Source organism: Labeo rohita, unplaced genomic scaffold, assembly GCF_022985175.1.
Source record: "Labeo rohita strain BAU-BD-2019 unplaced genomic scaffold, IGBB_LRoh.1.0 scaffold_129, whole genome shotgun sequence".
NCBI lineage: Eukaryota > Metazoa > Chordata > Actinopteri > Cypriniformes > Cyprinidae > Labeo > Labeo rohita.
In genome coordinates, this window is record NW_026127439.1 from 47,075 (window position 1) to 69,316 (window position 22,242).

Genomic DNA, 22,242 nt, shown 5'->3' on the forward strand with positions numbered 1-22,242 from the left:
ACATGGAGACAGATACTTCACATAATGTCTATTTAACACAACTCAAAGGCACATCAAATCTGTTACACACTACATACTGTACTAATACAGTAAAACAATAATTCTAATTAACAGTTTGAGCCGCAGTGAATGCTAGGGACTATAACTCTGCCCTGAGGGCTGGAGATACATAAAGTATTTTTTTGGAACTGTAAAGGTTTTTCCTTGATTAGAAATAGAATCAAACTCTGCACTGGCCCTCCTGTAACCCTTTAAAACATGAGTAGCAATAAGAATTTTAGATAGCATGTTTTCATGTAGTACTGATAAGGGTTTCCTCTGGCACTGGTGTGAAAACCATTGGTTGTATCTTTAAAGCACCAGTACATAAATGGTTCTCTTGAAAATTAGAGGCTCTTGTGAATTCTTCTGTGGCACCAAACTAAAAATAAAACCAGTTCTAATTTGAATCTTGCACAGAGAAACATCAGTCAGAGTTGTTCAGTAACAGCTGTGAGTGACACAGATACTGAAGGACACACATCCGAATGAATCATTCACTGTGTCTCATCACAGAGTCAACAGTTGATCAAACATTCAGAAGGTCAGTATGACTGCTGAGGTCAGTATGACTAATTTCAGAGAAAAAAAGTGTCAAACAGTCAAACTCATATTTGAGTGATTCTGTTCCTCTTAGAATAGAGCAGCTCCATCAGCAGATGTTCAGTGTCCTCACAGGAGATTAACACACAGAGTCAACACACAGAGAACCAGTAGTGATCTTAGGTTTCAGTGTTCAAGGGTCATAATTTGACTAAACAGCATAGTTGCATAATTTCTTCCATCTGCAGGTGTTTTCATGGTTCACTGACTGACATTTGATTATAAAACATGAGCCTGAGTTCTGGGACCTCATATAAAGATGTGTGTAGAATTTCTAAAATGTCCCTATAATTTTTTTAAAACTATCCATACACACAAACATGTCCCTTAATACATTAATCTGTATAAACCTTAAATCAATGCATAATGTGAACAAACACAGCAACTTACAGAACAGCCACAAATGTTCCTTAATGGTTCAGAAGAAGTACAGCACTCATTGCCATGGATAAAGAAATCCAAACATGCTTATATTTAGGAAACTGTTAATTCCAGTGACATACTGTCACAGTGATATATTTTTACATTTACTTTACTTTTCTTTATCTTTTTTTTTTTTTTTTTTTTTTTTTTTTTTTTATGAACAGTTTTGGATTATTTTGACGGTATACTGTATGTGCATAAATGTTTGTACAAATAATCTTTTATGAAGACATAACGATAAAATTTTATTTAGCTTGCAAACTGAATTTTGCTTAAATAATATTCAGGTTTTTAATATTTTAATCTATAGATTAAACCTATGAACTTTCATTTTATCTTCTGTAAATATTACACCGTGTTCCAAATTATTATGCAAATTGTATTTAAGTGTCATAAAGATACATTTTTTTTGTTTTTCAAATAAAATCATGGATGATATTGTGTCTCAGGGCTCTTTGGATCACTGAAATCAATCTCAGACACCTGTGATAATTAGTTTGCCAGGTGAGCCCAATAAAGTAAAAACTACTGAAGAAGGATGTTCCACATTATTAAGCAGACCACCATTTTCAAGCAATATGGGAAAGAAAAAGGATCTCTCTGCTGCCGAAAAGCGTGAAATAGTTGAATGCCTTGGACAAGGTATGAAAACCTTAGATATATCACGAAAACTTAAGCGTGATCATCGTACTGTTAAGAGATTTGTGGCTGATTCAGAGCACACACGGGTTCGTGCAGATAAAGGCAAAATGAGGAAGGTTTCTGCCAGACAAATACATCGGATTAAGAGAGCAGCTGCTAAAAAACCATTACAAAGCAGCAAACAGGTATTTGAAGCTGCTGGTGCCTCTGGAGTCCCGAGAACGTCAAGGTGTAGGATCCTCCAGAGGCTTGCAGTTATGCATAAACCTTCTATTCGGCCACCCCTAACCAATGCTCACAAGCAGAAACGGCTGCAGTGGGCCCAGAAATACATGAAGACTAATTTTCAAACAGTCTTGTTCACCGATGAGTGCCGTGCAACCCTGGATGGTCCAGATGGATGGAGTGGTGGATGGTTGGTGGACGGCCACCATGTCCCCACAAGGCTGCGACGTCAGCAAGGAGGTGGCGGAGTCATGTTTTGGGCCGGAATCATGGGGAGAGAGCTGGTCGGCCCCTTTAGGGTTCCTGAAGGTGTGAAAATGACCTCTAAAAAGTATGTGGAGTTTCTGACTGACCACTTTCTTCCATGGTACAAAAAGAAGAACCGTGCTTTCCGTAACAAAATCATCTTCATGCATGACAATGCACCATCTCATGCTGCAAGGAATACCTCTGCATCATTGGCTGCTATGGGCATAAAAGGAGGGAAACTCATGGTGTGGCCCCCATCCTCCCCTGACCTCAATCCTATTGAGAACCTTTGGAGTATCCTCAAGCAAAAGATCTATGAGGGTGGGAGGCAGTTCACATCCAAACAGCAACTCTGGGAGGCTATTCTGACAACTTGCAAAGAAATTCAAGCAGAAACTGTCCAGAAACTCACAAGTTCAATGGATGCAAGAATTGTGAAGCTGCTATCAAATAAGGGGTCCTATGTTAAAATGTAACTTGGCCTGTTAAGATGTTTTTGATTGAAATAGCTTTTGATTTCAGTAAATATGACCTCCTAATGCTGCAAATTCAACAAATGACCATTTTCAGTTCTTTACAACCTATAAAATGTTTTGAAACTCTGTTTTGCGTAATAATTTGGAACAGTGCATTTTAAGTTTTTTATTTTTGGAAAAAATACTGTTATCATTAGGAGGTTTGTTCAGTAACATTCAAATTATACTCTAATGACTGATGACTTGAAAATTATGCTGACTGTCATTTGCATCGTCAATTTAGGAAAATCAGAGAAACATATCTTTTGCATAATAATTTGGAACGCGGTGTAATCAGATTAATATTCATCTAATAAAGCTCCCATAAACAAAACTATCAGACCACTAAACAATCATTAAAATCTAAAAAATTTGAATGAAATCTAAATTAAATTTACAAGACTTACACACACAATTTATTATAAGAGACAAATACTATTATCAGTGTTTTCAGTATTGTGTCAAACTGGTTTATGTGTATGAATCTATATGTGTTTAGAAAGCAGATGATCTTTAAAATTATTATGTTTATTATCAACCTATCAAACACTCCTTGTAGAAAGTGTCTGTCTGATTTCCATAGCTTATATTCACTATAAAGTTGTAAATCATCAAATGTTTTGTAAAACAGGAACATGTATGAAGAAATTGATCTGAGGTCTGAGACTGACAGCGGCCTGTTCTGTGTATGAAGATCATTTACATAGAGAGACACTTTGCATGAGAGTGTTTATAGTGCTGTGAGTTTAACACTTCATGACTGAGAGCAGAACAGAACAGAATCTTCATCATCACACAAGACAAAACAACAACAATGAACAACATCATCATCCTCATCTGGACACTCTGTATATGCATTCCAGGTAATGTTATTTATGAAAACATTAAAGTAAAATATGATATTATTATAAGAAGTGAATGTCACACATAGGTCCTGCTCTGTCTAACTCTAACTATGCTTTTAGGTTTCAGTGGGAAGGTGACTGTGACTCAGACTCCCTCTGTTAAAACAGTTCAGATTGGTGAATCAATCACTATAAACTGCAAAACAAACACAGTAGTGAGCAATGGCTGCGTAGGTTCATGTACTTGTATGGCCTGGTACCAACAGAAACCTGGAGAAGCTCCTAAACTCTTGATTCATTCAGCAAACCAAAAAGAGTCAAACACACCATCTAGATTCAGTGGCAGCGGATCCAGAACTGATTTCACTCTGACCATCAGTGGAGTCCAGACTGAAGATACAGGAGATTATTACTGTCAGAGTTTACACTACCCGGGTAGCACTAGGCTGTTCACACAGTACACTGTTAAAAATTGCTGTAAAAAAACGGCCAAATTTTGACAGTAACATGCTGTTTTCCATTAAAACAGTGCATTCTGGGTATTATTTGTCATTTTCGAAAAAGTAGCCTGCTGCTATGTATCGTGAATTAACAGCGTTCAAAATCGACACTCAGAGACTGTGTTTAAAATCAAACTCTACACCTTCATTCACTATTCCCTACATGAGTTTACTAATATAGTCCACCTTACAGAGAGAATGAAAACTAATGAGTGACTTCAGACACTGATGAACAGCTGCTGTTAATGAGCAGAATCACTGATTGAAAGAGAAACAAGACAAACACAAGAACTATATAACTGACTTCAGCCACAGCCTTAGATGAAATCAACTGAACATTTAAACAACTCAACACACAGCTTTACCAACTTCACACATTTCTAACCAGACTGATTTTATTTCTGTCAGATGTCTATAGAAGATCTTATTGAGAATGAACAGATGTTTAGATGATGATGTTTTATTGTTTTGTTTGACGATACCATTGTGGAGATCAGTGTTTGCTTTAATTGGGCTCCTGACTCTACATACATACATTTGCTGTAACTAGGTTTTTATGATGTATTAGTTACAGCAATGCTGGTCAGTTGATGTCAGCTATGTCTAGTTGGGCATGAATGTCATCTACTGAACTGGGTCTGAATCTTGTGAGATTCATTAAGAGTCTGTTTTTGGGTGTGTGTTTATTTGTTGTTGTTTTTTTCCCACAAAGTGTGTTACAGCATGAGATCTTTTGGTAATGTAGTAACCAGAAAAGAAGGATTTAATAAGCAAAATTTAAAACTACTGTAGCATTTATATCGAATAGAGACATGAAGAATCAGCATATGAATCTCAACAATGGTGACAATCGAAAGCTTCATGCTGCAATGCATGCTGGGTATCAGCACACTACAAAACCTCACCTATGACTTGTTCTCACCATTGTTGAGATTCATACAATGATTCTTGATGTGTGTATCTAAATTATGCTAAAGTTTTTTTTTTTTTTTTTTTTAATTTCACATCAATATTCAATAAAAGAAAAGACACTGGATAAGAGCTGTGTTATTACCAAACCATAAACAATTCTAGATTTCTTTGTAGTCATTCATATTTATTTATTTGCTATTATTATTTTCCTTTTTTGTAATAACAAGCATGTTGTAAACATACACAATTACAACAACTAAACTAAAATTAACCTTAAAATGCCAAGGTTCAACAGCCCAACTAAAGTAAACACTGATCTCCACTGTGGTAGTAAAAGAAAAAAAAAAACAACCTAAACCTCTGCAACTCTCTTCTGTAGACGTCTGACAGAAATAAAGTCAGTGTGGTAATAATTGAAGCTGGTAATGCTGTTTTAGGAGTTTAATCAGATCTTGAGAGATTGAATGTCTCTTTTATTTCAGTTGATGTCATCTAAGGCTGTGGCTGAAGTCAGTTGTTCTTGTGTTATTCTTTCATTCAGCAATTTTGTTTGTTAACAGCTGGTGTTCATCACTAATGCTCAATCAGAACGTGATCAATCATATAATTATCTCATTAACTTCAGCACTAATTCAGTATTACTCAAACACTCTGTAGTGTTGACACATTATAAGTGTTCATTTAAAACTGAGGATTTTGCTGTGGGTTTTAAAGGGTTAAAGATGTCCGATGGAAAAAAAACCAGCATGAAATGTAATTTAACAGTAATAAACTGTAATTAATTTACGGCAACACATTGTAGAAAAACAGTAACATGCTGGCAACCGAGCTGCCAGTAGATTACTGTTAATTCAAGAAAAAAACAGTAATATACTGTAAAACATAACAGTCAGATTTACCAAGCAAATCAAGTTATTTTCACTAAAATATTAGTGAATGTTCATAGAAAAACAATTATGCAAAGTCATTAACTGGTAGGGAGAGTAAATATTTGATTGTGCCTAACTGATGTGTTTTTGTACAAGAGAGATCTGTCAGTTTAATTTAGTTTTGTGGGTCACCATTGTGCTGGAGAGTAGAGCTTGTGCTTCAGGCAATGATGAGCCACAAACACTGATGTTTTGCTCCTTTATTTAAAGACAGTAATTATGGAATTAATTTTTTTAGTTTTTTTTAAAATTCAAATTGTTTGAAGCAATTGGTTTCCAAAATAAAATGAGTTACCACATGGTATAATAACAGTAACATACTGTAAAAATGAAGAGCTGTAAATTAATGGTAGAGAGCTAGATACAGATGAGAGATACTGCAGCTGCTCTACAACACAATCACACAACACTGATCAACACAAACACAAATGACACATTATCATCACAATCATGTTTTAGGTGTAATATATGATCCCTGTCATATGTCATATTCACATCCCCTGAATGTGACTGCATTCAGTCACTTATGCTGTCTGGACGTGACCCACAGAAAAATTTACAACCTTATACAATTAGTGTCAGAACTGCTGAATCTTAAGTTTTAATTTTGGATTTTTATGATGTTTTCATATGTATATACAGTGGGTACAGAAAGTATTCAGACCCCCTTCAATTTTTCACTCTGTTATATTGCAGCCATTTGCTAAAATCATTTAAGTTCATTTTTTTTTTCCTCATTAATGTACACACAGCACCCCATATTGACAGAAAAACACAGAATTGTTGACATTTTTGCAGATTTATTACAAAAGAAAAACTGAAATATCACATGGTGAAGTGCAGCAGAATGTTTTTTTGTAACCTTGGCCAGATCTGTGCCTTGCCACAATTCTGTCTCTGAGCTCTTCAGGCAGTTCCTTTGACCTCATGATTCTCATTTGCTCTGACATGCACTGTGAGCTGTAAGGTCTTATATAGACAGGTGTGTGGCTTTCCTAATCAAGTCCAATCAGTATAATCAAACACAGCTGGACTCAAATGAAGGTGTAGAACCATCTCAAGGATGATCAGAAGAAATGGACAGCACCTGAGTTAAATATATGAGTGTCACAGCAAAGGGTCTGAATACTTAGGACCATGTGATATTTCAGTTTTTCTTTTTTAATAAATCTGCAAAAATGTCAATAATTCTGTGTTTTTCTGTCAATATGGGGTGCTCTGTGTACATTAATGAGGAAAAAAAGGACTTAAATGATTTTAGCAAATGGCTGCAATATAACAGAGTGAAAAATTTAAGGGGGTCTGAATACTTTCCGTACCCACTGTATATTTATATATACAGTACTGTGCAAAAGTCTTGGGCCACTAGTATTTTCACCAGCTAAAAAATTGTTTAAAGTAATGTATTTCTATCTTTTGCTGTAGTGTGCCAGTAAAAAATATCGGTTTACATTTCCAAACATTCTGTTTGCCATTAATTGTAATAATCTAGTGAGATTTTTGTTTGCACAAGGAGTCTGACAACAGCCAGTGCTCCACACTGAGATCTGATTTCAACATCTCCAGAAGAACTGTTTCAACATCTCCAAGATGTTTCAAGTAACCTACCTGCAAAGCTACCTGAAAAATGCACAAGTGCACATAGGGCAAAAGCTGCTGTAAATGCAAAGGATGGTCACATCAAATGCTTATTTATTTTAGTTAATAGAAGTTCATTGATAAAGAAAATCTATTTATGACATTGTTTTTGACAGCATCCTCATTTTATGTGCCTAACTGCCTAAAAAATTTAACAGTACTGTAGCTTTGTAGGTGTAGGTCTCTTAAAGCATCTTGGAGATGTTGCCACAGTTCTTCTGGATTTAGTCTGTCTCCGTTTTTTTCTGTTTCTTGAGACAGACTGGATTAAATGATGGAGAGATCAGACCTCTGTTTGCACAAGGAGTCTGACAACAGACTGTGCTCCACACAAAAATCTCACTGGATTATTATAATATATATATATATATATATGTGTGTGTGTGTGTCATTTGTACATATTGTATTTATTATTTGCATGTTTATTTCTATGTATTTATATACCTTTATTGTTATGAGTGTGTATTTCAAAGAGAACAAAGTTGCATTTTCTAAATACTGAGTGGCAGTTTAGGGAAGAGTTGCCATGTTGACTTCAGTCAACAAAGAAGGCTGCTTGACTAAAGGCAAACTCTTGTCTCTCTCTTTCTTTATTACAAAAAAGGTTAGTAAAATGATCAAATGTCAAGGAACAAAACTATAATTACATTACTTATATTGAAGTGGTCAAGTTTATGAGTAACTGTACATAAAATAAGCATTTTAATATATTTATTGATGGGTTGTTTTAATGTTAAAGTTATCAACCGCCAGTGTGTGTGTACAGAAATACAATATAACAGATACTGTTGTTACTTACCTCTGTTACTTACCTGAATCCAGTCTGCTGTGTGAGTTGTGTGAAGCTTGGATAGACGTTTGTTACCTTGTTTAACTGTTTATTTGTTGCCACTGAGTGCTTGTATATACTGATACATGTTTTTCCTATGTGAAATAGTCAACAAAGAAGGCTGCTTGACTAAAGGCAAACTCTTGTCTCTCTCTTTCTTTATTACCAAAAAGACATTTCTCATCTGTTGAGTAGACTTCCAGGGCGGGGTCTGCAACACACACACACATATATATATATAGTGAATATATATATATATATATATATATATATATATATATATATTCACTATTTCCTATAAATATGAGTTTGTCTGTGTGCTGCTTGACTACAGCAGAAGTGAAACTGGTCTGTTTCAGTCCAGATCATGTAACCAATCAAACAGTGACACTGGGAGTGTGGGCTGAAAATCCCATTTGCATTGTCAGGGTGGAGTGATTCTGATCCTCTCAGAATAGAGCAGCTCTGTCTCCAGAGACCATGTTCAAACCCCAAGAGCTTTATTTGACTACATTTACTGCTACTGATCAAGCTTCTGAAAAGCACCTGAACAAACACTACATGCATCTTCATCTGTTAGTTGAATGATGTTGTCAGACACAAATGGAGCTTGTTGAGAAGCTTTATTGAATGTTACAGCAAACACAGCAGATTGAAAGATCAGCCAGTGCTTTGACACTAGAGCTCTCTTTCAGTATTGAGTTGTAAATGACTACAGCTGCAGCACTAGACTCATGTGAATCCTGCCTGACACAGGACACTCAGATACGCCTCATCTTCAGGAGAGAGACATCAGCACTCAGAGTAGACTAACAGCTACTCTTCTGGAACGAGACCTCTTGAGGAGCTCCATCATGTGTTACTCTGCAGACGTACAGCTCTCCTTTTTCCCAGCGTGCTTTGCTGAGGGTCAGGACGCTACTGCGGCTGTAGCGCCCGCCCTGCTCACTCTCTGCGCTGGTCTGAACCCCCTCGGTGACCTCTGAGCCGTCCAGTGTCCAGCTCACCTGCGCCCCCTGTGGAGAGTAAGAGCTGAGCAGGCAGAGCAGTGCGGCTGAGTCTCCAGAGATCTGCAGAGAAGAGGGCGGCAGCAGAGACACTGAGGGCTTCACTGTGGGACCAGCTGCAGGAGACAAACACAACACATTCACAAACACTAAGAAAACACAACCACTACATACATTTCAATGAAACCTTGTAAATTAAAACAAAACATGTTAAGATATTTACTGCTTTAACCCCAGTAGTTTTTATATCCCTAAATAATGTCTTTGCATTTTAGTTAGGTGAGATATTTAACTCAAAACACTGAATTATAAGCACAACATCAGCAAAATACATTCAAAGTCACTGATCAATCTACAGAAAGTACCTTCATTTACATTTTAACATTTTGCATTTCATGTTTTTTTTCCATATATAATTTATACATGATAAACCAATAAAATCGTGAGTGAGCCACATAATTCAGATATAGTGAATAATTCAGTTCTTCTGAACATCAAAACGCGACAATATCTTTGATTAAATATTTACTGTAAAACTATATTTAAAAAAAAAATGTAACACTTTGCAATAAGGTTAATTAGTTAACAGTAATTAATGTGTTACATAATATTAACTAACAATGAGCAATACATTTGTTACAGTATTTATTAATCTTTGCTGACATTGATTAATACATGTACAACTGTCCATTGTTAGATCATGTTATCTCAGGTTCATTAATTAACATTAACATGTGAAATTTTGGATTTTAAAGGTCCGAAATTTTCACGTGTTACACACAAAAAATAAATACAACCTCACGTTATGTCAATCTCGTTTACACACAATTCAGTACAATTCACTTCGTCTCACACCACAAAGCACTGTAAAGGTCTTTGAACACTGAGTTCACAGAAATTAGTGGTATCCTTTATAATATGTGGCTCCAGTAACGTTAGCAAAACATCAAATTTTACTGACATGCTAAAGTAAACTTTAAATCGCCCGGGATAATCCCGCAGCTCCTTCAGGAGGTGCGCACAAAAAGTATTCCTCTCTGTATCTTATCATTGGAATAAATATGTCCTTTCTTTTTCTCTTTTAAGAAGAGAGTGGACAACAAAAACATCCTCACTGTTTAAAGATTCCATTGTGTATTGTTTTGCGAATTTGTTTCGCAACGGATGAATTAATACACATCGGACTCAGTGTGCAAAGACCTTAATACTGTACTAGAAAATGCTGCAGCTAATATCAACTGAGATTAATGAATATTTTACAAGAATTGTTCAGTGTTAGTTCATGTTAACTAGTTAACTAACAAATGAAACATTGTAAACTGGGTTACACTTTATTTTGATAGTCCACTTTAGACATTATAATAACTATAAGTAACTTTGCAACTACATGTCTACTAATTCTCAGAGCAGACTGTTACACTGTAAAATCTAATTAGTTGGGTTTACTTAAAAAAAAGCATGCAAACCGATTGCCTTAAAAAAACTAAGTAAAGTGAAATAGGAATAGTGTGTTGTAGTGACAAATGCTTAGTTAGTATAGTTTACTTACACGGGAGCTCTAGTAACTAAAAAAGAACCGTAGGGGGTACTTAATCATTTACTTAAGGCTTACACATGACTTAGTATAGCTACTCACTGACTCCCAGAGTGCATTGCGGCATGAATAAATTATGCAATTGGTTTCTTTTACTGTTGTTGTTTTTATTTGCTAATTTTATTTACTGACTTATGTCAGTAGTAACACAACAAAAAGAGAAAATAAAATAATGCAATGGTTATTGTCACAATTAATAAAAATAAATAAAATTTAATTGTCACCATTGTTGTGATTCACGTGCTGAATGTTGAAGTTTGTTACTTGAGCACGTCACCACAAATATTAAAGGACTGTCTCAACCCAATGAAGTTTCTCAAGGTGTTTATGAAGAGCAATAAAACTGTAAAAGATCATTAAAAAACACAAAAAATACATTAGCTAAAGATTGTCAATAAAAATTAAAAGATTTCTCTACTGTAAATATCAGAATTACAAGGTTGCTTCTAAAAGCAATCTACTTATTACTTTACTTCCCTTGAAATCAAAAATTATGACTTCATGTCGCATTGCTGCAACAATAGGAAGAAGATTATAACAAGAAAAGCAAAGCTCCAAGTGCCCAACCAAATGGAACATTAATCACTATAATGGTAAGTAAAATAATAATAATAATAATAACAAATAAATAAATAAAATAAGACACACAAACAACATTTTACGAAAATCAACATCAATTTATGAAGTCAGCTTATGTGATGTTCTCTCAAATATATAGTTGTATTGAAACAACATTCAAGATGACTTTGGGAAATGAGTGAATGTAACTAGTGAAAAATAACTGCAGATTAACAATTGCCACCTCAAAAAAATTATTTTCTTCTTCTCTTGTTATTTTGCAAATTAGCAACATATTAGTGCACTGCTGCCTCTCACTGGTTTATTAATGTCACTGGTTCCTTTGTGACTACTTGAATATTTTAAGTAAGCCTCACTCAATGTAGTAAGTAAACTGTTTTACTCGCTTGAAAGTAGCTGTAACTTAATAAAACCTAGTAAGTATAGCAACTAAGTAAAGATAACTAATTATATCTAAGTAAGGTAAACTATTGGATTTTACAGTGTAGGTTAGATTTAGGGTTAGCAGAATAAATTGACATATACTTGCAAAGTTTAGAAGAGTGTTAGAAGATATTAAGCAGACAGTCTACTAATACTCTAATGACTAGTTGACATGCAGTTGCAAAGTTACTTACTGTTAGTAGAATGTCTAAAGTGGACTATCAAAATAAAGTGTTACCGTAAACTGTTACCAAAAATATTATTATTAGAATTTTTTTCTGTTCCAATTAAAAAAAAAAGAAAAAAAAGTACACAAACTAAATTGTATGTTTGCATTTCAATTAAAATAGAGGGACTTACCGAGCACCAGTTTAGTTCCTCCACCGAAAGTCCACCACAGTGATACAATCTAATGAAACGGTCGTACAAAAACCTCTATTCCACTCGAGTGAACACAAACTCCAGCAGAGACAGAGAAAACAACACTTCAACACACTGATAGCAGAAACACTCACACTAGTTTTGTTAAAATGCTTTCAAATGTTTCATAATTCAGCCCTATATTTCTCATTCATTCTGGTGTGATGTGCTAATTTAACGCTAATTTAACAATATATATATTAGCTGTGACCTCTCAGGTGTCTTCTTTTTTCATGGATGATGTTGTGGAGTTTCTCATAATGATCTTCATGTGCAGCTCAATCATCATGATACACACACACACACACACACACGTTTGTTTTTGTGAATTGTGGGGCTCACTGTCAATTTTCCAAGTCAAGTCAAGCTGCGGCTGTATTTTCTGAGTCAAGGCAAGTTTCCAAGTCAAGGCAAGCTACGGCTATTGTTCCTGTGTCAAGTCTAATTACAGCTGTCACCCCTGTCCCAAGTCAAGTTACAGCCATCTTTCCTGAGCCACTGCACAAGATGGCTGCCACGCCAGAGCCACTGCACAAGATGGCTGCCACGCCAGAGCCACTGCACAAGATGGCCGCCATCTCCAAGCCACTGCACAAGATGGCTGCCACGCCAGAGCCACTGCACAAGATGGCCGCCGTCTCCAAGCCACTGCACAAGATGGCTGCCACGCCAGAGCAACTGCACAAGATGGCCGCCATCTCCAAGCCACTGCACAAGATGGCCGCCGTCTCCAAGCCACTCCACAATATGGCTGCCATTCCAGAACCTGTGGTCCGCACCCGGACGCCACCTGTGGTCATGATGGCCCACGTGCTGGACACACCCCTAGTGACGGTATAGGCAGCTAAAGTGGCGCTCCATGTCGCGGCGGCTACCCCTGAGTCAAGTCAAGCCAAAGCTGTCGTTCTCCATGAGTCAAGCCAAGTCACAGCTGTTCCCCACGAGTCAAGTCACGTTACAGTTGTTGTTCCTGAGTCAAGCCATGTTGTTCCTGAGTCAAGTCACGTTACAGCTGTTGTTCCTGAGTCAAGCCATGTTGTTCCTGAGTCAAGTCACGTGACAGCTGTTGCTCCTGAGCCAAGCCATGTTGTTCATGAGTCAAGTCCCAGTACAGCGGATCTCCATGAGTCAAGCCAGGTTGTAGCAGATCCTCATGAGCCAGGTCAAGCTGCTGCTGTTATTCCAGAGCCAAGTCAAGCTTCAGCCGCTGCCCCAGAGTCAAGTCAGGCTACAGCTGTAGCCTTCAAGTCCAGTCAAGCTTCCAAGTCCAGTCAAGCTTCCAAGTCCAGTCAAGCTTCCAAGTCCAGCAACGTCAAGGCTGTCGTACCTGCGTCAAGCAATGTCAAGGCTGTCGTTTCTGCGTCAAGCAACCTCAAGGCTGTCGTTCCTGAGCCAAGTAAAGTCATTGTTAACCTTCACAAGCCAAGTGAAGTCAGGGCCGCTCTTCCTGAGTCAAGCAACGTTACAGCCGTGGTTCCTGAGTCAAGTAAAGTCATTGATCTTCACAAGCCAGTTCAAGTCACCGCTGGTCTTCACGTGTCAGATCAAGTCACTGCTGATCTTCATGAGACAAGTCAAGTCACCGCTGATCTCCATGAGTCAAATCAGGTCACTACTGATCTTCATGCATCAAGTCAAGTCACAGCCGATCTCCACGAACCAAGTCAAACCACAGCTGATCTTCATGAGCCAAATGAAGTTATTGCTGCTGTTCCAGAGCCAAGTCACGTCTCGTCTGACCTTCCATAGCAACATCACGTCTCGTCTGACCCCCCAGAGCCTTACCATGCCCCGTCCGACGGCCCAGAGTCAGGTCATGCCCCGTCCGACGACCCTAGGTCAAGTCACCTCTTATCAGACACCCCACGATCACGGCCTATCATGATAGCCAGCGTACTGGACCCACCACAACCTTCCGCTGCTGCTCTTCCTTTAATGGCGGTTGCCATCTGGTGTGTGTGGGCTGCACACTGTGCCCCTGACGTCTGTTCACAAGTCAGCTCCTGAGGCCACGTCTGTTCCCAAGTCAATCCCTGAGGCCATGTCTGTTCACAAATCAACCCCTGAGGCCACGTCTGTTCACCAGTCTGCTCCAGAGCTCCCGTCTGATCTCAAGCCTGCTCCAGAGCTCCCATCTGATCTCAAGCCTGCTCCAGAGCTCCCGTCTGATCACAAGCCTGCTTCAGAGCTCCCGTCTGGTCTCAAGTCTGCTCCAGAGGCCTTCCCCGTCGAAGAAGCTGCGCCAATGCCTCCAGAGGTGTCAGCGTCAGCTGTAGAACCTCTTATGGAGGGGGCGTTACCCTTTAAACTCTCTGCTTCTCCCTTTATTCTGTCTGGCTCCTCTGTCCCTGCTTTCCCCAGGTCCCAGACCATGACGCAGGTTCCTGCTCCACCCCGGAGGACTGCTGCGCCTCCTGCTCCGCCTCCTGTTCCGCCCTGGAGGGCTGCTCCTCCTCCTGCTCCGCCTCGGAGGGCTCCTGCGCCTCCTGTTCCGCCCCGCAGGGCTGCGGCACCTCCTGCTCCGCCTCCTGTTCCGCCCTGGAGGGTTGCTGCGCCTTCTCCCCCTACTCTGTCTGCCTCCTCTGTCCCTGCTTTCACCAGGTCCCAGACCGTGACGCGGATTCCTGTTCCGCCCCGGAGGGCTGCTCCACCTCCTGCTCCGCCTCCTGTTCCGCCCTGGAGGGCTGCTCCGCCCTGGAGGGCGCCCGCGCCTCACGCTCTGCCTCCGGCTCCACCTGGGAAGGCATCTGCCTTGCCGGTTCTGCCTCAGTCTCCCGGCCCCCCCCACCGCTCCCCTGGACTGTTTTCTATTGGGGCGTCTGGAAGCCGCCCCTTGGGGGGGGGCTATGTTACGGATCTGGTCGGTGAGCTGCGGACCGCTCACCACCAGATGTCGCCCTCACTCTACTTACACACACAGTCTGTTGCATTCCACCCCGGACTTCATTACCCATCAGCCACCACTCGTGTCACCCGCGTCCAATCAGAGACTGTATAAAAGCCCCGGACCTTTCTAGTGCACTTCACGGATTGTTGTGATTGTTAGCGTTTCCTAGTTTCCTTGTATCCTAGTTCCCTGTGTTTACGTTCCTGCCTGGTCATCTTGTTTACGTTTGTCTGCCACCTACCTTTTCGGACTATCGCTCGGATTGTTGGATTATTCTCTTGGATTGCCCCGTTTCGGATACCGTTCGCCCCTGGTTTTACTCTCGCCTGTTTTACGGACTCCCACTGTGCTTAGCCTGCGTTGTTCCTGTTTGCTTGTTCGTCTGACCCTGCCTGCATTGACCATGTATCTGTCTTGTCCTATTAATAAAAGCGTGCATATGGATCCGCTCGCCTCTCGTCTCATTCACTCCGTTACAAAGTAGTGATGGGTCGTTCTTGAACGATTCGTTCATTTTGAACGAATCTTTAATGTGACTCGGGACGAACGAGTCACCTCGGGGAGTGATTCGTTCAGTCGCGCAAGCGCAACATCCTATTAGGTTCTGTACTGCAATTAGTTCAACTGTTTTAGAGTCGTTCGTTCACCTTATGGGGCTGTCACGTGATGAGCGAACGACTCAAACCCGAAGACTCGAGAGATGAACTAATCAATTCTCTTTCCGGCTCAGGCTGCATAGGTTAACATTACGGGGATGTCACGTGATGAACGAACGACTCAAACCCGAAGACTCAAAAGATGAACTAATCAATTCTCTTTCCGGCTCAGGCTGCATAGGTTAACATTACGGGGATGTCACGTGATGAACGAACGACTCAAACCCGAGGACTCGAGAGATGAACTAATCAATTCTCTTTCCGGCTCAGGCTGCATAGGTTAACATTACGGGGATGTCACGTGATGAACGAACGACTCAAACCCGAAGACTCAAAAGATGAACTAATCAATTCTCTTTCCGGCTCAGGCTGCATAGGTTAACATTACGGGGATGTCACGTGATGAACGAACGACTCAAACCCGAAGACTCAAAAGATGAACTAATCAATTCTCTTTCCGGCTCAGGCTGCGTTGGTTAGCTAATTGGGCTGTCAGGTGATGAACGAACGACTCAAACCCGAAAACTTGTCAGATAAGAGGCGAGGTGAGCGAATCATAGACTAAAGACCCAGGTAAACAATGAATTATTATTTTCTGTTTCTTATAGCATTATAGTTTTGTTTTGTTTGTAGTGTGATCAACGTTTGTGTAAGCAGTAGATGTGTGAGGGAGGTAAAACGTAACATTTTAATTATATTTTGCTAAAATGAACAAAATGAACGAAATGACTCGAAAAAAGATTCGTTCATTTTGCTGAACGAGACTCAAAGGTCCGAGTCGGTAAAATGATCCGAACTTCCCATCACTATTACAAAGACATTATTGATGACATATGCAAACTACAAATGTGACCTCCGGAGGGCGCAGCCTCCGAAATGAGATTACTTATGAATGTGAGAAACTGAATAGTCCCGGGAATAGTCCCGCCTTCTCAATTTGGCTCATTGGCTGGTCTGGCCATGGAAAATAACCTTTTTAACACTATTTGAGCATAAGAAACAACATTTTTTTAGACGGTTATTGTGAGATTTTATTGATGATTTTCAATTTGAAATTTAATCTTAAGCTTGGTGAACAGTTTTGGAGAATTTTATGTTTCCCCATTCAAAGAGACAGAGCTGCACTTGCATGCCTGTTTCAAAGATGGACGAGTGAAATTACTTACCTTAAAGGGACTTTGATATTACTCAACTTTATCTCAGTAAATCTGTATTATCAGGGATCCAAAATAAAGTTTCAAAGCAGATTATAGAAGTCCACTATATGGAGAAAATTCCTAAAATGTTTTCCTCAAAAAAAAAACAATTTCTTTACGACTAAAGAAAGAAAGGAATGAACATCTGTGGTGTGTAAATTATCTGTAATTTTTTGTTCTGGAAGTGAACTACACCTTTAAGTCATCATACAATAATTTAAAAATTGTTAATGAAGAATTATATTTGTGAGATTATAAATGTATTAGATATATATTAGTGTATATGAGTTTATTAGCAGCTCAGGCTGTTGTAAATCCTGCCCACTTCTTTGCATTGTCAGCACATGCTTCAGTGCTCTGAGAGTGTTTATAGTGCTGTGAGTTTAACACTTCATGACTGAGAGCAGAACAGAACAGAATCTTCATCATCACACAAGACAAAACAACAACAATGAACAACATCATCATCCTCATCTGGACACTCACACTGTTTGCTCAAGGTTTGTAATAAAACCTTTTATAACAACAATTACAGTAATTGTTTTAAAATGTGAAATATACATCATTTTAATTCTTGTCTTTTTTCCCTTTCTTTCAGAGTGTAGAGGACAGTACACTGTTACTCAGAGTCCATCAAAAACAGCAGCTCAAGGACAAGAAGTCAGAATAAACTGTAAAGTCAGCAGTGGAGTGTATAATGGTGATTATTTAGCCTGGTACTTACAGAAACCTGGAGAAGCTCCTAAACTCCTCATATATGAGACATCAAGCCGTTACACTGGAACTCCATCTAGATTCAGTGGCAGTGGATCTAACAGTGATTTCACTCTGACCATCAGTGGTGTCCAGACTGAAGATACAGGAGATTATTACTGTCAGAGTTTTCACTACCCAGGTAGCACTAGGGTGTTCACACAGTGATAAAGAGTCGTACAAAAACCTCTGTCAGTCAGAGTCACAGTGACTGCACTGATACAGATGAGAGAAACTGCAGCTGCTGATGGGTGTGAATCAACTCAATCACTCTTGTCTGTAGATCACTATATTACAATGCAGAACACTATGTAATAATAAATTCAGTCTGTACTGGTTAGTTTAATCACTATAATGAATGAACAAAAAAGGCTTGACACTCAACAAGCATTGCAGTCAAAATAAAATAAATTAAATTAGTTTGCATGTTACTATCATATTGGCTGTTCGTTGGTACTAATAATGCACATATTAATGCCTTTTTCTGCATGACCATATTTTAGATCCTTTTTATCCTACCACATAACTATTAATTAGCAGCAAATTAGGAGTTTATTCAGCCAAATGTTGTAGTTAATAGTTGTTTAACTGTGAGAATTGGGCTTTAAAATAAAGTTTATCTGTCTTGTACAACGTGGACTTTGACTTGTATAGCAGTTAGTTTAACCATTATAGATGCTGAAGAGAATAAAAGTTTGATATTCGACATCACAAAATATCATCTGTTGTCCACAGCATTACAGTCAAAAACTGAATTAATATTTATTACATTTAAAAATTAAAATACAAAGGATCAAAATACACACTGTATATGGTGCCTGTGCAGTCAGACTATGAGACCAAAAACACATTTCATTTTCACATTTAAAAAAAAAAAAAAGAAAAAAAAAAAGAAAGAAAAGAAAGAAAGAAAGAAAGAAAGAAAGAAAGAAAGAAAGAAAGAAAAAGAAACTGGATGTTCCTGCTATTATGTTTAGCAAAAATCAAACACAGTTCATAAGAAGAACCTCATAGCAGCAGTCAAACACAGTTGTTAGTCTGATGGTTTGAGGATGTTTTGTTTCATCAGGATCTGGACTGTTTGCATCATTAAAATTTTGCTCTGGCCTTGACAAATTCCAGATTGAGTCTTCACAACACAACTCTATGACTACATGAATCACTACTGCTCACATTACACAAGTCTTGTCATTTTTGTGTTGTATCAATGCAGGACCAGAGTAGAACTGGAAGAATAACTGTATCTAACATTGTAATGGAGACCTGCATAAAATCATGAAAGAAAAGTTTCTGAAGTCTCGTCCAGTATTTCACTAACACCAGCAGTGTGGTTTTGTGGGGCTGAGGTGGAGAGAGAGGAAGTTTTTCATGAAAGGGAGCTGGGAAAGATGGAGTTTGTAGATCATGAACAGCGACCACATCACAGTCACTGCTAGAGACGCCACCGGGCTTTAATACGACCAACAAAAATCCACAGACAGTGTGGCTTATTTATAACAAAAAGAGACTTTTTGTAACATTTAATTCAAACTATTTCTAAGCATTGCACAATTCTGCAAAACACTGTAAGGAAATTATACAACCAATAAGGGATAACAACTCAGATGTGTCTACATTCTGTCAGCTCTCTTTCTCATACGTGGTGATGAGTATTTATAAGTCAGTTTATTTTGTTGAATTACTTTGTCCTAAACAGTCGTCTTTCTCTCATATGTACCTTTGGAAAAAATTTAGTGAAGTGTTTTGTTCAGATGGTGATACTAAAACAGTTACTGTTAAATAATAGAATTAAAATGAGACACATGTCCACCCTGTTTCAGAAATATTTGAATCTCAACAATGGTGACATTCAACAGCTGCATGCTGGGAGTCATGGGTGAGATTTGTACTCTGCTGCTACCCAGCATGCAGCTGTTGAATGTCACCATTGTTGAGATTCATATGCTGATTCTTGATGTCTGTGTGTGTCAAACTGATGCTGTAGATTTCAAGATTTAGTGTATAAGATAAACATCCATAATAGTTCATACACCTGTTGTAAACATTATGAAAATAATAGACTAACCACTACATGAGATCAGTGCATCATGCCACTGGATGATAATGATTTAACAAACAATAAAAATTAACCAAAAACACCTAATCAGACTTCTTTTTGTTTTTTTTTATTTTGTTGTAATAAATGTGCTTCATACACATAATTACAGCAGCCAAAAAAATTAACATAAAAAAATCAGAAGTCAAGAGTCCAACTAAAGTAAACCCTGTTCGCCATGATGGTGAGGTCAATTGAAACTTTAAAAAAATAAAACATCTAAACCTCTGTTTAGATGTTCTGAAATAATATTTATAGATATATGACAGAAATCAAGTCAAACTGTAATGTTGTTTGTGGAGTTGTTTAATCAGAGATTTAATGTCTTCAGTTATTTAAGTTCATTTTCTCTTTGGCTGTGTCTGATTCTTGTGTTTCTCTTTCCTTCGGTGATTCTGCTTCTAAACAGCAGGTGTTCATCATTATTGGTCAATCGTGACATAATGATCTCCTTAACTCCAACACTGTGTCAATGCTACTTGAACACTCTGTAGTGTGGAAACACATGAACACTGAGCAGGGTTTGTTTAACACTGGGAACTATTACATCAACTTTACCTGTTTCATTTACGTAAGACTGATGCATTTGAATCACATTAAGTTTAATTGATTTGTTTAAATTAAAACTACGTAATCTAAATGCATGGAAATTTTGTATGTAATTGAATTAAGTTAAGGGCTGAAATATTTTTTTGAGTGTATTGTGTGTACAGCAGTCATTAATCTTAGCTGGAAACTACAGAACTATTCAAGATGGCGGCTCTGTTGACATACAGTAACTGGAGCAGCTGAATCCAGTATCTTATCCCAGATAGCACATGTACATTTGCAAGATGTCTGTTAAAGATCTCTTGATCTGGAAAGCATCTGCTGTGTAATGTCTGACAGACGTCTTTCAGATGTCAGTACATTCTAAGTACATTCTAAATCATAAATCTTAAAGAATATACGTTTATTTGACATCTGATAGTAACGTCCAATAGACATATTGCAGATTAGCAAACACTCAAATAGACGTCTGTGTGATGCACGTGTGCTATCAGGGATGTGCCTCTATAGTGGCGGCCATGTTGAGATCGGTGTGTTCGACTTGAAGCACGGCTACACTCTAAAAAACACTGGGTTGTTTTTTTTTTTTTTTCTGGGTTTTGCCTGTTGGGTCATTATGTTGGGTAGTTTTTGTGTAACCCAGCTGTTGGGTTAGTGGCTGAGTCAATCTCACTGATCACTGAAACTATACACCCCTCCCCTCCCTCCGACGAAACAACCCATTCATTTTCTTCAGGACAGAGCGAGCCTCCGTTTAATACACTTCAATTAAAATATTACTTTTAAATGTTGTATTTTCATTCCTAAAATGCTTGTTAAACTAATTTAAATGTATGCAATGTTGAAAACGCTGCATAGTGTTTTCACTTATTAATAAACGTTCACGTTTTGATTATTACTGTTGCCTGTAGTCTGCTTTTTAATTTCCAACTTATTTTTGGTTCCTTTTAAGCCAACAATAGTAATAGAGTTAACTAAAACAACCGAGCATGTTGGGTCAAAAATTTATCCCAACTGGCTGAGTTAAAATAACCTAACGCTGGGTTTGTCCATATTTGACCCAGTGTTGGGTTACTGAGCTGTCTCAAACTGGACAAAATTTCTAACCGGCATGCACTGCTTAAAGTCAGAATTTGATCAAGCTGTGCAGTGCTGTGTTAAGTCGAACACACCTAATGACAAAAGATTCATCTTATTTTGGAGGCTGTGTCTTCCGGATGTTGCATTTGAAGGCTGCATATGTCATCAGGACAGTCTCATTTAAGAAAAGTAACCTCGCCTCACAAGAAATAACCGTCCATTTCATTATGTTTACTTTTCTTAAATAAGACATCATTGATGATATGCAAACTACAAATGTGACCTCCGGAGGGCGCAGCCTCCAAAATGAGATGACACAAAAGACTTTGCTCTCCTATTACTTATACAGGTCCTTTTCAAAAAATTAGCATATTGTGATAAAGTTCATTATTTTCTGTGATGTACTGATAAACATTAGACTTTCATATATTTTAGATTCATTACACACAACTGAAGTAGTTTCAAGCCTGTTTTAATATTGATGATTTTGGCATACAGCTCATGAAAACTCAAAATTCCTATCTCAAAAAATTAGCATATTTCATCCGACCAATAAAAGAAAAGTGTTTTTAATACAAAAAAAGTCAACCTTCAAATAATTATGTTCAGTTATGCACTCAATACTTGGTCGGGAATCCTTTTGCAGAAATGACT

The 22,242-nt window shown here is 38.3% G+C and overlaps 2 gene segments (V, D, J or C); both read left to right on the top strand.

The window, feature by feature from the left end:
- The window catches only part of LOC127157979 (Ig kappa chain V region 3381-like), a 55,496-nt gene that overhangs the window by 20,329 nt on the left and 12,925 nt on the right, over window positions 1-22,242 (top strand).
- LOC127157974 (immunoglobulin kappa variable 1-27-like) lies at window positions 17,509-18,245 on the top strand. The segment is given in 2 exon segments: window positions 17,509-17,611; window positions 17,710-18,245. Coding segments are annotated over 2 exon segments (372 nt in total).